Source organism: Loxodonta africana, chromosome 18, assembly GCF_030014295.1.
Source record: "Loxodonta africana isolate mLoxAfr1 chromosome 18, mLoxAfr1.hap2, whole genome shotgun sequence".
NCBI classification, from domain to species: domain Eukaryota; kingdom Metazoa; phylum Chordata; class Mammalia; order Proboscidea; family Elephantidae; genus Loxodonta; species Loxodonta africana.
This window is the reverse complement of record NC_087359.1, coordinates 62,869,010-62,885,166: the sequence shown is the minus strand read 5'-3', so window position 1 is coordinate 62,885,166 and position 16,157 is coordinate 62,869,010. Positions and strand designations below refer to the sequence as shown.

The 16,157-nt window shown below is 36.9% G+C and overlaps 1 protein-coding gene across 2 annotated transcripts in view; it reads left to right on the top strand.

The window, feature by feature from the left end:
- YWHAE (tyrosine 3-monooxygenase/tryptophan 5-monooxygenase activation protein epsilon) overlaps positions 1–15,404 on the top strand; it is a 40,811-nt gene extending 25,407 nt beyond the window's left edge. For both annotated transcript variants that reach the window (XM_003416807.3, XM_064271511.1), the window contains 5 exons: positions 2,057–2,256; positions 5,991–6,097; positions 6,784–6,990; positions 9,763–9,899; positions 14,378–15,404. In XM_003416807.3, the coding sequence (XP_003416855.1) occupies positions 2,057–2,256; positions 5,991–6,097; positions 6,784–6,990; positions 9,763–9,899; positions 14,378–14,430 (704 nt within the window). In that variant the 3' untranslated portion in view covers positions 14,431–15,404. The remainder of the gene's footprint in view (positions 1–2,056; positions 2,257–5,990; positions 6,098–6,783; positions 6,991–9,762; positions 9,900–14,377) is intronic.
- The last annotated feature ends 753 nt before the right edge of the window (positions 15,405–16,157 follow it).

Genomic DNA, 16,157 nt, shown 5'->3' with positions numbered 1-16,157 from the left:
CTGCTTTCATAGTTGCGCTACGTAGTCCCTCTGTGCATTGTTATGTCACTGTCTAAGTGAAGGACTTTTATACTTAATTGAATTTGGAATAGTGGTATTTCACCGGAATCTAGAATATCACTTAGTGTTTAAAATGTTTTCTTTCCTTCATATTATAATACTGTTAAATATTCATTGTTTTGAAAACCTGTAAAACAGAAAAGTGAAGAAAATCTGAACGAACTGGTATAGTACCCAGAGATATATCCCTGTTAAATTTTGGTGGTATTAAGATATTTATATTGTTTCTGGTTTTTCAGTATATAGTGTTGCAAAGCCATACAATTAAAAGAATCCCAGTGGTACTGTTTTTGGTATAGGTGGGATACGTTATGTTTGTGTTATGACCGTGGTTTAACAACAACAACAAAGACATGTTCCAAATGAATGGTTTCAGGATTTCAGAAATAGTGTAATGGTAATAAGACCATTTATTAATTCAGCATGTTTTGTAATGCTTCAGAATTGCATTAAAAAAAATCAGCTTTATTGACTTGTAATTTGTATACAATAAAATGCATCACTTTTAGGTGTATAATTCAGTGGGTTTTGATAAATATATACTCTTGTGTAACCACCACAGTAGAACATTTCCATTACCCCCCAAAATTCCCTTGTGCTCATTTGGGGACACAAGCACCTTCCCCCCTCCCGCCCCGTATTTTGGTAACTGGTTTATTTTGTGTTTATAGTTTTGTATTTTCTGTAATTTAATACAAATGGAGTCATAGTCTTTTGTGTCTGGCTTTTATCACTTGTTGTTTTTGAGGTTCATCCATGCTGTTGCTGGTATAAGTAATTTGTTCCTTTTTATTCTTGAGCAGTATGGATGTATCATAACTTATTCATTCCCCTCTTAATGGTCATTTGGGTTATTTCCAGTTTCGGGCCATTGTGACTACATTTGCTATGAATATTTGTATGAAATTCTTTGTGAAAATGTCTTCTCTCTTGGGTGGGAGTGGGGTTGCTGAGCCGAATGGGAAAGTGTGTGTTTAATTGTATGAGAAACTGCCAGACTTTTCCAGATGCTTTACCATCTTAATATTTTTATTATGTGAAAGAAAAATTTTTGAAACAAATATTTTCCATTTCCCTGGAGTTACACATTAAGAAGACTGCTCTTACTTAGCATACCATGGGGCAGTGTTTCATGAAGTCACATATCCAAAGTGCTCGTTAAAATGCAGATTCTTGGGTATCGTTGCCAAAGATTCTGCATCTAGAGAACCACATGGTAGTGTGGCGTTGTTTTTTTAAAACAAACAAACAAACATGGTTTTCATTAATATATTTATTCACTTAGAATTTATTGAGCTCTTTTTGTGTCTTTGCATTCATATGCCCTTATTACTTATTTTTTCTTATTCTTAGATTCTCCCATGCTTTGTCTGTGCCCCTTTCTCTGCTTGCCACCTAGTGGTGACAAGGAGGAACCATTAAAGGTTTTACCAATGAGTGAATTCTTGGAGGGAGGGGCCTGGCCTTTTTAAAGGAGGGAAAATTGAAACACCCAAAGATGTGTTTGTGCTTGTGATGAACCAAATGTTCAGTGTATGTTTGCTGTATGAATAAATTCCCCTTTCCTCCATGGATTTTGTTTTTCAAGCAAGGAAATGCATTTATAGCCTGTAAATCTTTATCTTAAACTGCCAGCTTCATTCTTACTGGAAAATGGATTAGATGTGTGTTACTAGCTCCTTTATTTTATGTGAAAGAAATACTTTTAAATTACACTAGGCACCGGATGAAGTCTTCGTGATTTAATACAGTTTATAGTCTGTATTCTCTTGTTTTGGCTCTTAGATTCTTTTACATGTCTTCAGTTTTTTTACTCACTTTAGCTTTAATGACTGTTAAAAAATTTTTTTAAATCTTTTTTATTAAAAAAAATTTTTTTTTGTTAAAATTTTGATTTTTTCTTTCCATCAGCTTGACGGGGGGAAAAAACTCTTGTGAAGTGATGTGCTAATAAAACATTCAGTTTGTAAGGTGTGATTTTGCTTTTCCGTGGTAGAAATGGTGGAGTCAATGAAGAAGGTGGCAGGGATGGATGTGGAGTTGACAGTTGAAGAAAGAAACCTCCTCTCAGTTGCGTATAAAAATGTGATTGGCGCTAGAAGAGCCTCCTGGAGAATAATCAGCAGCATTGAACAGAAAGAAGAAAACAAGGGAGGAGAAGACAAACTAAAAATGATTCGGGAATATCGGCAAATGGTGAGATTGGTGTATTCTAGGTATTTTTCTTTAAAGAAAGGTGATAAGTGACTCAAACCCAGGCATTAACTTTTGGGTTTTTTTTGACGGGGGGAATGTGCAGAGCTTGTTTTGAAAGACCGTGTTTTTACATCCCACGTTGTATTTTTTGTGTATGAATTTTATACGACAGAAATAAATGATTTTTGGGGGGGGAGGGATTGCTGTTGCCTTAATATGTCCTTTTTTTTTTTTTTTTTAGTGTGCTTTAAGTGAGAGGTTACAAATCAAGTCAGTCTGTCACATATAAGCTTATATACACCTTACTCCATACTCCCATTTACTCTGCCCCTAATGAGTCAGCCCGGTCCCTCCTTCCAATCTCTCCTTTCGTGACTGTTCTGCCAGTTTCTAACCCTCTCTACCCTCCCATCTCTCCTCCAGACAGGAGATGCTATGTCCTACTTTTTGCTTTTAATTTTTATTGTTAAAAATTACCACCAAGGGAGAGGAGGCTGGCTTTTTTCGAGGGCCATGTCTGGAAACCCTGGTGGCATAGTGGTTAAGTGCTATGGCTGCTAGCTAAAAGGTTGGTAGTTCACATCCACCAGACGCTCCTTGGAAACTCTATGGGGCAGTTCTACTCTGTCCTATAGGGTCACTGTGAGTCGAAATCAACTCGATGGCAACGGGTTTGGTGTTTTTTGTTTTTTGTTTTTTGGCTTATATTTTAGTCCTAGAGCTGTTAAGCATTTAACCAATTTATTAGGTGTTGGACATTTTATGTTATAACCTAGTACACACATGTTATGTATACATATGTAATATACGTTTTATATTTTATGGATTTGAGCTTTTTACTCACCTGGATTAGGAATTATGGGCTATACAATACTTCAGGACAGAGGTGAAGAACATTTTCCCCTTGGAAGCTGCAGCGGGTCATGTTCAGTTTTGATCACTGCACAACTAGAAAACTAATGGAATTTTTGTTTTTATTGTGGGAACTGTAAAATACTTCATTGAATGATTTGAACATTCGGGTCAACTTAACAAGTATTTGCATCTTGTCTACAGCACAATTTGCTAGGTGCTTTGGGTGCAGTGACGAAATAGATATAGCCTTATGGAGGCTCAGTGTAGTCACTGCTCTTTTAAACAGAATAGAAAATATCAGAGGCATTGGACACTGTAAGGGCAGAATTATTTCATGAAGCTCTTGTTTCAGATCTTAGGTGTGTGCGTATACATGTATAAAATATTTTTCTTACTGTGGGTCTTGAGAAGTTTGGTAGCCATTGATCTAGTGCAGTGGTTCTCAGCCAGCAATGATTTTGCCCCTTAAGACATTTGGTGATGTCTAGAGACATTTTTAGTTGTCACAACTTGGAGGGTACTACTGGCATCTAGTGGAATGTTTCTAAACATCCTGTGATGCACAGGACAGCCCCCCACCACAAAGAATTATCTGGCTCAAAATGTCAGTAGTGTTGCTTTCGAGAAACTCTTGAAGAGGCAGACATATAAACACCCTTAAGAATACAGTGAGAGGAATTACAGAAGAAGGCATGAAGTAGCACGGAGGGGTGTGAACTTGGTAGGGGGAGAGAGAGGAGAAACCATAATTATTGACTGTCTCCAGCTCCACTGGGCTGTTATAAGTGGGAAGATACTTTGTGTGTGTGTGTGTGTGTATGTATATATTTATATTTATGCAAGGTATTTGTAATCTTTAAAATTATCCTCAGGAGGGGTAGGTATTATCCCAGTTTATTGGTAGGAAAGCTGAAGTTCTGTGAGGTTGAGTAATATATCTGAGGCCACACAGAAGGTGATGAGCTGCTGTTGATGAGATCATTACCCTCAAAAATGTTGCAACAAGGAAAATGGATTGTCAGCAGACAAGTTTGGTGTCCCAGGGGAATGTGGAAATGAAAAAGTTGAAGGTTCTGAAGAGAGAGAAAGAAGTCCATGTGTTAAATTGTAGAATTTGCTCTAGGTAGAGAAGGAAGCAGTAGGCAAAGGGAGGGACTGATGAATTGGGAGAATATTAAAGGTTCATGAGGCTGGAGGTCTTGATGTGTCCCTAAATAGGCATAACAGGAGTGAAGGAACAAAAAAAAGGAAGTTGTAGTCCAAGAAGGATGTATAGTACTAGAATTTAAGACTTGTAGGATAGAGCAGTATAGTTAAAGGGTGTTGACAAGTGAAGGTCATGCAGTTGAGATTAAGTAACTGTGTTGACTGCAACATGGATGATGAAATTACCTTGATGTGATACTGGAAATTAGAGAGGTAGGCTGTGAAGGTAGAAGAGGAACCTAGAGACCTACTGATGACAGAAATTAAGAAATAAGATGTAGAGAGTATGAGCTTCAGAGGAGGGACGGACTTGTAATGTGAGAGCAGTCACCTGAGGAGTCAGTATGGAGGAGGTAGGAGAATTTATCAGTTGCTGTCAAGTTGATCCTGACTCATAGTGACCCCATGTATGTCAGAGTAGAGCTGTGCTTCGTGGATTTTCAGTTGCTGGTTTTTTCAGAAGTAGACGGGCAGGACTTTCTTCCAAGTCACCTCCAGATGGACTTGCACTCCACCAAGCATGTTAACTTGTTTGCATCACTCAGGGATTCCTGGGAGAATTTAGAACTTTAGAAACCTCCTTCTAGAGCAGTCTACTTGAAAAGCCACAATGAAGATATGACAAGACTGGAGAAGAGGGAGTGGGAAATTACTTAAAATGGAAAGGAGGTTCCAGAGGGCATAAAGAGAACTTGTTGGAAAGGTTCAGCAGCGTCACCGTGAGTAAATAGAAAATAAAGAGTAGAATGTATGTGTGTTTAGAGGTGGTGTGCATTTTCAACATTAAAATGGATGATCTAGAGAAGAGTGGAAATGTTTACCTTTGTATGTAGATTTATGGTGACCTAACTGGCTATGGTGATGCAGTGGTTAAGAGCTCAGTTAGCAGTTTGAATCCACCAGCTGCTCCTTGGAAACCCTACAGGGCAGTTCTTTTCTGTTCTATCGGGTCATTATGAGTTGGAATCAACTCGATGGCAACAGGTTTGGTTTTTTTTTTTTTTAAACTGGCTATGGATCTTTACCACCAAAGTGATTAACTGTCAAGCACGGGGAGTCCCTGGGAGATGCCAGCTATTAATCCTAACTGAAAGGATGGAGGTTTGAGTCTACCCAGAGGTGCCTTGGAAGAAAGGCCTGGTGAATTTACTTGTGAAAAATCAGCCACTGAAAACCCTGTGGAGCACAGTTCTACTTTGACATGCATGAGGTCACCATGAATCAAGGTTGACTTGATGGTAGCTATTTTTTTTATGGTTTATCAAGCATGGTAGCAGTTGAGAATGTGAACACCAGAGGCAAACTGCCTGGCTTTGAATTTTGATTCTGTGCCTTACAACCTGTGACGTTAGGCATGCAACCTAACTGCCTGGGTTCGGATCCTAGGTCTTATAACTGCTTCACTAAAGAAGGCATGTAAATTGCAAACATTCAGTAAAATCCAATCAGTGCCATCCATTGATAATTCCGTAGTTGAGCTAGGTGTTTTTGTTATTTTAAAAGCAGTTAACAAACAGCATACAGAAAAGAAAACTTCCCATAACCTGAAGACAGCCTTTGTTTTTGTATCAAGAGAGGGAAGAGGATTTGGAGAGGGATGTATGCTCTGTCCGGAGTGGGGGGATATATATGATCATTTATTTCTTAGGCTTAAACGCTGTTTGCTTTTTCAGGTTGAGACTGAGCTAAAGTTAATCTGTTGTGACATTCTGGATGTACTGGACAAACACCTCATCCCAGCAGCTAACACTGGCGAGTCCAAGGTTTTCTATTATAAAATGTAGGTTCCACTAGAAGGGAAAATGTAAGATTAAAAGTTGGCTTTCTTAGAATCATGACTTTTTCTATGTAGGTTTTTAATTATTAATAAGTTTTTTTTAACGTTGGAAGAATAGCTATATGGGAGGAGTGATTCTCAAACTTGAATTAATTTTTGAATAATACTAGCAAATTCACTGCTAATGGAAGAAGAACATAATTGTTACAGTATAAGATAGCAGACTGTTACTATTACAACGGGTACTGCATTTTTCCTTACCTGTTTATACTTATTAGTGTTTGTGAATTCCCCCCCCAAGCTACAGCCATGCATTGACAGTTTAGTCTTAACATTTTATATAGAAATTTTATTTCATGATCGACAAACTGTTGTGCCATTCGTTAGGACCGATCACTTACCTTATTTAATTCTAAACTATTGAGTGACAAATTTTGGGGGGGGGTTTTCAGTTAATTTATCTGGGATTTTGCTTATATTTGGTAATATGAGCTCTCTTAAAGAGGAAAACCAAATAGATGAGTTAATGACTCCTGAAAGAATATTTTAAAAATGATTGAGTGTATCTGTTTATTAGATACATTTTTAATCACACATTTCATTTCTATAATATAGAAAAAATTTTAAATAGTTTATTTTCCTTTATTTAAAAAGCTAATTCTGTTCTTACTTACTTATTTGTTTTTAAGGAAAGGCGACTACCACAGGTATCTGGCTGAATTTGCTACAGGGAATGACAGGAAGGAGGCTGCGGAGAACAGCCTAGTGGCTTATAAAGCTGCTAGTGATATTGCAATGACAGAACTCCCACCAACGCATCCCATTCGTTTAGGACTTGCTCTCAACTTTTCCGTATTTTACTATGAAATTCTTAATTCCCCTGACCGTGCCTGCAGGTAAGTCATGAAAGAAAATAAAAGTTCTCTGTGACAGTGAAAAAGGTTACAAAGGAGAAGAGCTGCTTGTCTCTCTGTCTTGTTTTCTGGAATTGCTTTTGTAGGCTTGGCTGTGAACAAAGAGTTTCTTTTGGCTGTTAGTAAACCTGCTTTGGATAGCATAAAGGTAGACTTATTTCAGCCCATTTGCCCACTTACCCAGATAGGATAATTTTGCTGACTGCTGGGAAGACTTTTTTGGGGTGCGGGGCAGATTGAAAAGATGTTACATGCTGGAGAGTGGGGAAGGAGAATGAGTTGAATTATAAGACAATAATTTCACTTTTTGTATGTTAGCTTTTAGTCTTTATAGGTATGTTTTCAATATAGCTAGGCTCCTAGTGAATGTATTTTGTAATTTCTGTTTTAATATATCATAATTTTCCATCTCATCGATATATGCTAAACCATTCCCCTATTTATAGTTCAGATTGTTTTTCCCAGTTTTTTATATTGTAGATAGAAATTTAAGGGATATCTTCATATATGCATATTGCTTTTTCTTTTTGTTGAATTATGTCTTCCGCATACGTTCAGGAGTAGGTATGTTATTGTACTCCTAATCATAAGGTCTTTTTGATGACATTGTGGGAAATTTTACTTTATAGGTTTACAATAAATATTACAGTAGCAAAAAACTAATTTTCTTTTTATTGTGGTAAATATATATGTAACAGAACATTTGCCATTTGAACATTCTTCGCATGTACAGTGCAGTGACATTCATCATGTTCAACCATTACTGTTATTTGTTCCCATATTTTCCCATCACCTTTAAGAAAAGCTCAGTGTTGCCTAAGCAGTGAGCCCTCCTTTCCCCTTTCCTCCCACCTACCCTTATAAACTTTGGTTTCTATACACTTACCTAGTCAAGCTATTTCATATAAATGGGTTCATACAATAAATTGTCCTTTTGTGACTGACTTATTTCACTCAGCACATTTTCAGGGTTCATCCAAGTCATGGCATTTCTCTTTATGGCTGTGTAATAATTCCATTGTGTGTATATTCCACATTTTGTTCATCCATTCATCTGTTGAAAGACACTTAAGCTGTTCCACAGTTTTGGCTATTGTGAATAGTGCTGCAGTTGAACACTGGTGTACAGTGTTCTGCTTCCAGTTCTGTTGGTATATACCTAGCAGTGGAATTGCTGGATCATATTGTAATTTGTGTTAAACTTTCTGTGGTACCACTAAACTTTTCCATGGAGGCTGTACCATATTACAGTCCCACCAGCAGTGGGTAAGGGTTAGAATTTCTCTGCATCCTCGCCAGCACCTGTTTTTTAATCATAGCCACCCTAGTGGGTGTGAGGTAGTATCTCGTGGTGGTTTTGGTTGGCATTTCCCTAATGATGTTGAGCATCTTTTCATGTGCTTGTTGGCCAAAAAAAAAAAAAAAAAAAAAATTTTTTTTTTGGTTCTTAAATGAAAGTTTTAAAAATTGTAGAAGAGGAATTAACTAATAAATTATAAATTCAGTATTCTTTTGGAATCAGATATTCCATGAAAGGAGAGATTTCCAGCTGTGGATTCCTTTGAATACAAACTGGTATCAGTTCATGTAAAATGATTCTGAATGGCTTGTTGAGTTTGTCTAAACAGATACAGGTCTAGACTGAAGAAGTTATAACTATCTGTTCAGTTGATTGCATTGGTCGAATTAATCTTTGTCATTCTCCATGTCCCTCTGTCTGGCACATAGCTTCAACTCAAGTCACTTCCATGCCTTTGCACAAGCTTTTTGCTCTAATCTGGCGTGCTCTTTGTGATCCCCCTACCCACTAGGGTTAGCTCAAATTTCACTTCCCCACTGATTGCTACTCCTGTTGGATCTCTGAAGTACTGTCTCCGGGATAGTAATTAATTCTGTTTGTTTGCTTTAGTTTTACTGTGGCGAAATACATGTAATAATAAGACATTTACTATTTTGGCCATCTTTGTGTGTACAGTTCTGAGACTTTATGTTCACCATGTTATGTAACCATAACCACTATCCTATTTGCAGATTTTTTTTATCATCCTTAAGAAAAACTCAGTACACCTTAAGCAGTACCTTCCTATTTCCCCTCGTTCTGCTTTTGTAATAGTTATTTATGTGTCAGCCCACTGTCTTGAGATGTTTTTAAATATATTGTAGACTCAGATTATGTCTTCTCTTTTCTTAGTCTCCCCCTAGTGTCCAGTGTCGTTCTATGTGCATGGCGTGCAGCACTCAGTGTGGATTTTGTTTCGTTTAAATTATTGTGAATGAGTTGTATGATCACATTTCCATGGGTTCTGTATTGCATTTTTTTGCTTCCTTGCTGCCATTAACATTAAATTCTGTTGAATTAAACCCTGAGGTATTGTCCAAAAGTCTCCCTTTTTACATGAAAATTTTATTAAATAAGTGAGCTATTAACGAGAACTTGGAAATAACCTTTATTATGCATATATTTTGGTGGTGATTTAGGATGGAATTTGGTCTGTATGTTCTGTGTATTTATTGATAGCCTTGAGGAAGCCCTAATAAGAAGTGGTGCTCCAAATAATATTTTTATTCCAAGTTAATATTCACGAGTTGTTTCTGCTTTTCCCTTATAGCAGTGCCTGCCTAAGCCACTTACTCAGATATCAGTGTTTCACACTGGGATAACTGAAGAAGATTGATAGCTAACTTACTGTCATTTCTAACTCTGTTTTTGGACTTGAGTTCATTTTTGTAATGCATTTATCTAAATACTTGTAGGTTGGCAAAAGCAGCTTTTGATGATGCAATTGCAGAACTGGATACTCTGAGTGAAGAAAGCTATAAGGACTCTACACTTATCATGCAGTTGTTACGTGATAATCTGACACTATGGACTTCAGACATGCAGGGTGATGGTAAGCAAATTCTGAAGTTAAACATATCTTTTTCAGTTCTTGGCCCCTTTTGTTCTTTCAGAAATTCCTTGGTATTTCTTTACAGTAAGGTACAATTTGGGATCATAGCCTAGCCTCCAAATTGTCATTTTTCATTAATGCCTTTACAGGAAATTTTACTGAAGTATAGCCTTCCATTTCGGGCTGTAAGACAATCAAGTATATAATCCATTTTGGGGGAAAAAGGGGAGGAGGCCTTTTGTTAATATTCAGAGGTTTAAAAGATTTGTTTCTAATTAATGATGCTTTGTTTAACTAGTTTACCTCTTCACCTCAAACTATTTTGAAGGTTGGGCAAGAAAGATAGAAAGGAAGCAGCTCATTTTATTTTCTTCAGATTCCCTTTTAGAGGGCTGTGGTTAATTTTGTATTTGAATGTCGTGATTACTGTTTGACTGAGTAGTACCCTCAGGTTAAAACGAGATAGTATCAGGAGACACTTAATGAAGCATCTTCTCTGTGTGAAAACCTAAACTAAAACTAAACTAAAAAGGAACTCATATCCCTCTGGGTTCTGTAGTCCAAATGGAATCTCCAGCCCTTGGGTCATTATTTAAGAGGACTCTGTTTTTTAGTTTTCAGTTGCAAGCATTTACCAAGATAACTTTGAAAATTTGATCTTGTTTGTTTAATATTTACTTTAAAGGCCCAAATTGTCACATCTGTTAATTGTAAAGGAGATTTTACTCTGCCCATTTCCAAGGCATCATTTCTGTTTAGGGTAGATCATTGAACGGGGGGAGGAGAACACACTTGTGTGATGTGGGGACTGGAAACCAAAAATTTATTAGTGATTTTAGCTGCTGTTCATTAAAGATGCATTACTGACACTGAAATATGTATTGTATTGCTTAAGGCTTAGCTCTAGGCTCAGGTCACCAACATGATGTACTGTCTTTGGAAGCATTATACTTTTTTAAGATGTCTTTGAAAGTGGGGATTGGAACATGTATATTGTCAATTTCTTTACTCCAGAAGAGTAGAGTCAGATTTCTGACTTATCAGCGAAAGAGAGGAAGACCCTCAACAGGATGGATTGACACAGCGACTGCAACGATGGGCTCAAGCATAGCAACGATTTTGAGGATGGCACAGGACTGGGCAGTGTTCTGTTGTTTATAGGGTCGCTGTGAGTCGGAACCGACTCGATGGCACCTCATAACAACAACGTGATAACTAAAGTGAGAATTAGGCAACTCAGCTTTTAAAGCTCACTTGCTCTATGAAGTATTTAGGTATTTGGCTACATGAGGATTGGCATGAGATACGTGATACATAAGACCTACTTGCACGCTTTTACGACAAAGCCGGATGGAACCACAGACTATTTTCCAACACAGCACACTTCAGGCAGCCACTACCAGTCTGTGGTAATCAAAGCCAATTTACTCTGAACTAATGACTTAAGGTTCCTTCCAGCTCTAAAATTCTATTCTAACAATAACAACCTAGAAGAATGGCCATACAGCTGTGGACTCTTCACAGTTACTCCCATCTCAGAGAAGACTAGTATCTCTGCCTGTTTGAGGGGATAAAAGGAAAGCATGTGGAGAGTTGGGTAAGCGGTATAACATAAGATATACCCTTCCACCCTAAGGGCACATTTTTTGGAGGGTGAAAGTATGAAAGAAGGTGACCTGGGTTAAAATGCTATTTGTTTAGGATAGTATATGCCAGCTTTTATAACTGACCAGATTATAAAATTAAATAGAAAATAAAGTTTATATTTTCTAGTGTACTCTCATTCATTATTACTTTTAATTGGAGTAGATTATGACACTCCATTTTTATACAGAACCAAGCTACTCTTGGTTATCAAGCATAGTTTTATTAAATGAGTCATTTTTAATTTAGGGTAATACCTTCTTTAAAACTTTTCATAGTTGGGAAGATTCTTTGTACAAAGATGTTTTGTTACATTTTAGCACAGGTTTCTCTTTAATCCTGGAACAATTTTTTTCTTTTAATCTAGTGAAATACAGTTGCTTCAGCTCCTTATTCACTATGTAAAATGGCATAATTGATTAAATTTGGATGAAACAGACTAGTTTCTATTTCTTTGTCATAAGATATTAGGAATCATGGAACATAATAGTTTTAACAGTGAAAAATCAGGTAGTCTGTTGAGATTTTAGCAAAAATAATAGAAAATACCTGAATTAAATTACATACACTAAAAAATAACTTTTTCTACAAGGTACAATATCATATGCTTTATTAAATTGGTTTCGTGACTTAGAATTAAAGCTGAATATAATAGAATTGCTGTCATGGAATTTGCAGTTTTCCAGAGTGTTTACTTGTATTTATTTTAAGAATTATTTAAATGTATTTCTCGTTTTTTACTGGCTATAGAAAAGTGTCATAAAACTTCTACATCAAGAGTTTCTAAAGGAAGAAATGTATGTGGTTCATAGGCTTTTACTGATAACCTTTTTGTGTTTTTTAAGTACATAGTATGTTTGTCTTGAGTGTGTTGGAACATAGAGGAAATGTATATATACTCTCTGCCCATTTTACATCCTCCCTCACCCCTCCCCCAACTAGAAATAATAGGCAAAGAAATCCATACCCTAGGAAACCTTTTTTTTCCTTCTGTGTACCTTTCAGGAGGATAATATGACATTCTCTTAAGGATAAAACGAAGGATTAGACAGGTGATTTCTTAGAGTGAGGTTTATAAAAATCAAAGGACCAAAATTTGACTCCTTAAATCATTGATCTTTCCCTTTTTCCTGCTCTCTTGGTTTATTCTTCTTGTAATGTTGCTTTCATATGATTGTTCTCCCTCCCTTTCTCCTTGCAATATAGATTCCTAAAGGAAAATCCAACTCTTCCTTTCCTAAAAACTCTACTTTGTAAGTCATTACCATGGCACAGTGAATTCTGCTTTTATTTTAGTTTCAGTTCTTAACTAATCATGCCTGCATATCATTGTTCTGTCGCTTACAAAACTGCCTGTTCTACATTCTAGGGCGCTGATAAACCTTGTAAGACATTTATGGCCTGTTACCCTGTCTCCTTCTGGTTGGATGGACTTATATGACAATGATATTTTTATGCCAGAGTTACTTGGGACTTTTGGCAGATCTAATGGTTGCTTACGAGTGAGTGAGAACGTGTTCTAGTGCAGTGTGTTAGCTATACTTCAGCAGTGCATTGCTGTTACAAATGAATGAATGTTCCTATCGTGTTTCTTGAGTTTGAATACATTATTGTTCTGTGAGGAACAATTGAGTGTTTATGTTCTTTACTAAATGGCTATTTTTGTCCTTCTTGACTTTTTTTTTAATGAGTCAAAAATCCTTGTATACCTTAACTAATTTATTACAAAAGAAAATTTAAAGTTACTAAAACTGTCTTTTGTGTAACCCTTGTTGCTATGGCAGCATTTATCATTTATCATAGCGAGGTCTTAAAGGCTGTCTAAAAGCTGTTCTTAGTGTAAATAGCTTAATGCCTGTAGGCAGCCAGTCTTAGTGTCATTTGTCCATCCCAATTAGGTGATTTCACAAGTAGTGCGGGTGGATTGTCTGAACTGTCGCATATTATGATTGTTGAGTTAATTAATTGATTTTTCATTTATTTTGATTGAGACTAGTAACTGCATAGAATTATAAGTTGTTAAAACACAAAAGAATGTAACTTTAACCTGTTTCATTATCATTTTTAGCAAAAGCCTGCATGCATCTTGATTCTGGCTGACTCCTTCAATGCTTATTAATAGGTAGATGACCCTCTAGTGAAGAGGCTGGCTTTCTCTTGCATGTCATAGTGCAGTTGGAACTCCTCAGGCTAATCATCACGTTCAAAGGGGAAAAAATAGCATGAGAGAACTGGTCCAAATGCCCTTCTTTAATAACCTCAGTGGTCTGGTTTGAGCATGCTGTTTCACCTGGAGTGAGAAGTCTGGTTACTGTTTGGTGTGACTGGCCAAAGATGCAAAATGTGAAATTGCCATTTACAACAGCGGAACACCCCTTGCCAAAACTCCCTTGGAGCATTTTACTGCTCAGTTCACTAAGCTTTCTGAGATCGATTTTGCAAAAACGTGGTAAAATACTCTTGGTTCTTGGAGGTGAGGTTATTGAGAAAGAGTGTTTTGACCCAAGATAATGTGAATGCTTGAAAATCATTTTAACAATGTAGTTACCTTGGCTGTCCACTCTAAAAAGCTATTTAGCATTAGTACATTGACTTTTACCGTGCATCAGGTTTTTTTTTATCCTGACTCTTGACCATACTTTCAGGGCCTTGATCAAGCAGCCCTTCTTGGCTTAGGCATCTCAGGTGTGCAGGATGGTAGAAGTTCTTTGCCTTTGTGTGTTTAATACAAATTGTATCAAATGTAAGGAGTCTGATGCTTGGAATGATACCTTTGTCTGTGACCACACAGCCTAAGTTAGTATGAATTGATGAACTGTCATTCTTTTCTATAGGCGAAGAGCAGAATAAAGAAGCGCTGCAGGATGTGGAAGATGAGAATCAGTGAGACACAAAAGCCAACAAGAGAAACCATCTCTGACCACCCCACTCCTCCCCATCCCATCCCTTGGAAATTCCCCCATTGTCACTGAGAACCACCAAATCTGACTTTTACATTTGGTCTCAGAATTTAGGTTCCTGCCCTGTTGGGTTTTTTTTGTTTTTTGTTTTTTTTTTTAAAAAAAAAAACCAGTTTTCAAAAGTTCTTAAAGGCAAGAGTGAATTTCTGTGGATTTTACTGGTCCCAGCTTTTAGGTTCTTTAAGACACTAACAGGACTGCAGAGAGGCTTTTTCAGCATTACTGTATTGTCTCCGTGCCAGATGTGGCAAGGTCACCATTAGAAAGGAAATTGCATTCGAAAGCCATTAGACTTCTAGGTGATGCAAGCATCTAAGAGAGAGGTTAATCACACTATAGGGCATATGTGGTAACATTTTTCCTTTTTCTAATTGTTTAAATTGAATTTTATACCAATGTTTAAAATTAATTGGGTATTAGTTTGAGATGGTTAAAGGTTGTTTGGGGAGTTTATTATAATGATTTTGCTGTAAAAAGTGTTTAAAACTATGCTGAGATGTTGCTGAAAAGCATGGTGCTGGTAACAGTTCAACAATCCGTGGCTGCTCATTCTTGCCTACTTTGACTCCCTCTGAAGCAGGTTAGCATTGAAGGTGGTATGGAAAAGCCTGCATGCGTGTTCAATTCTTTGTTTCTTCTCCTTCCCTCTCCCTCTGGGGCCCCCCACTCCTGCCCTTCTTCGCTCGCTCAACCTCTTTCTTTCAGTATGTGTAACTTGAAGCTAATTTGTACTACTGGATATCTGACTGGAGCCACAGATACAGAATCTGTATTGTTCTTACTGAAACACAGCATGGAATTAACATTAAACTTAAATAAAACAAACCTAAATTAAAAATGCCAAATATTATTGCGCCTCCATCCTTTATACTTCTAAAATAAAATCTCTAGTCCAAACAAGTCAACAGTATTATGTTTGCCTGAATGGGAAGATCCCTTTTTCCCCCACATAAATTATTTGTCTGTCCCAAAGCTGCTGTTTATTTTGAAAAACAATTACCTGTAACCTGGTCGTAAAGAACATTTACGTAGTCGAAGTCAGTTAGTTGGTTATACCTTTTATGTCTTCTACACCAGGCAGCAACACGGTATTTTAGTCATTCAGGTGGACATTTAATACAAGGTATAATGATGGATCGTTTTATAGCATGGATTTTGGATTGTACAATCAAGTTTAAGTCTGAATGTGTGCAAATAATTCTTAGGAGGAGGTAAAACTGTGTGTTCTCCATTGTTTTATGAAAGGTCAGTGGCAGAAGCAGAGATGGATAAATTCACTCTCAGTAATACATGCACAGTAAAATGTTCAGTATAGCATTCCCCCTTATCAGAACCAATGTAAGTAGTTTCTTCCAGAGATACTCTGTATATTAGTGTGTATAGCTGGCTAGTGTCTTGTGGGTCATTCGCTGTTGAGGCATATAGATGGGTTTCATTCTAATGACTACCTAACATTTGATGTACCCCTGATTTTTTTTTTTTAAACCAGTTTCCTACTTTTGTGTATTCAGGTTTTCAGCCTTGCTGTTGTAAATGATGCTGCAGTGAATATGTTTGTAACAATTGGCCTAAATATTTCATAATGCTTCTGTGTATTTCTAGATTTTCTGTCAGAAAGCATACATTTTTAAATTGGTAAATATTGTATTTCCCT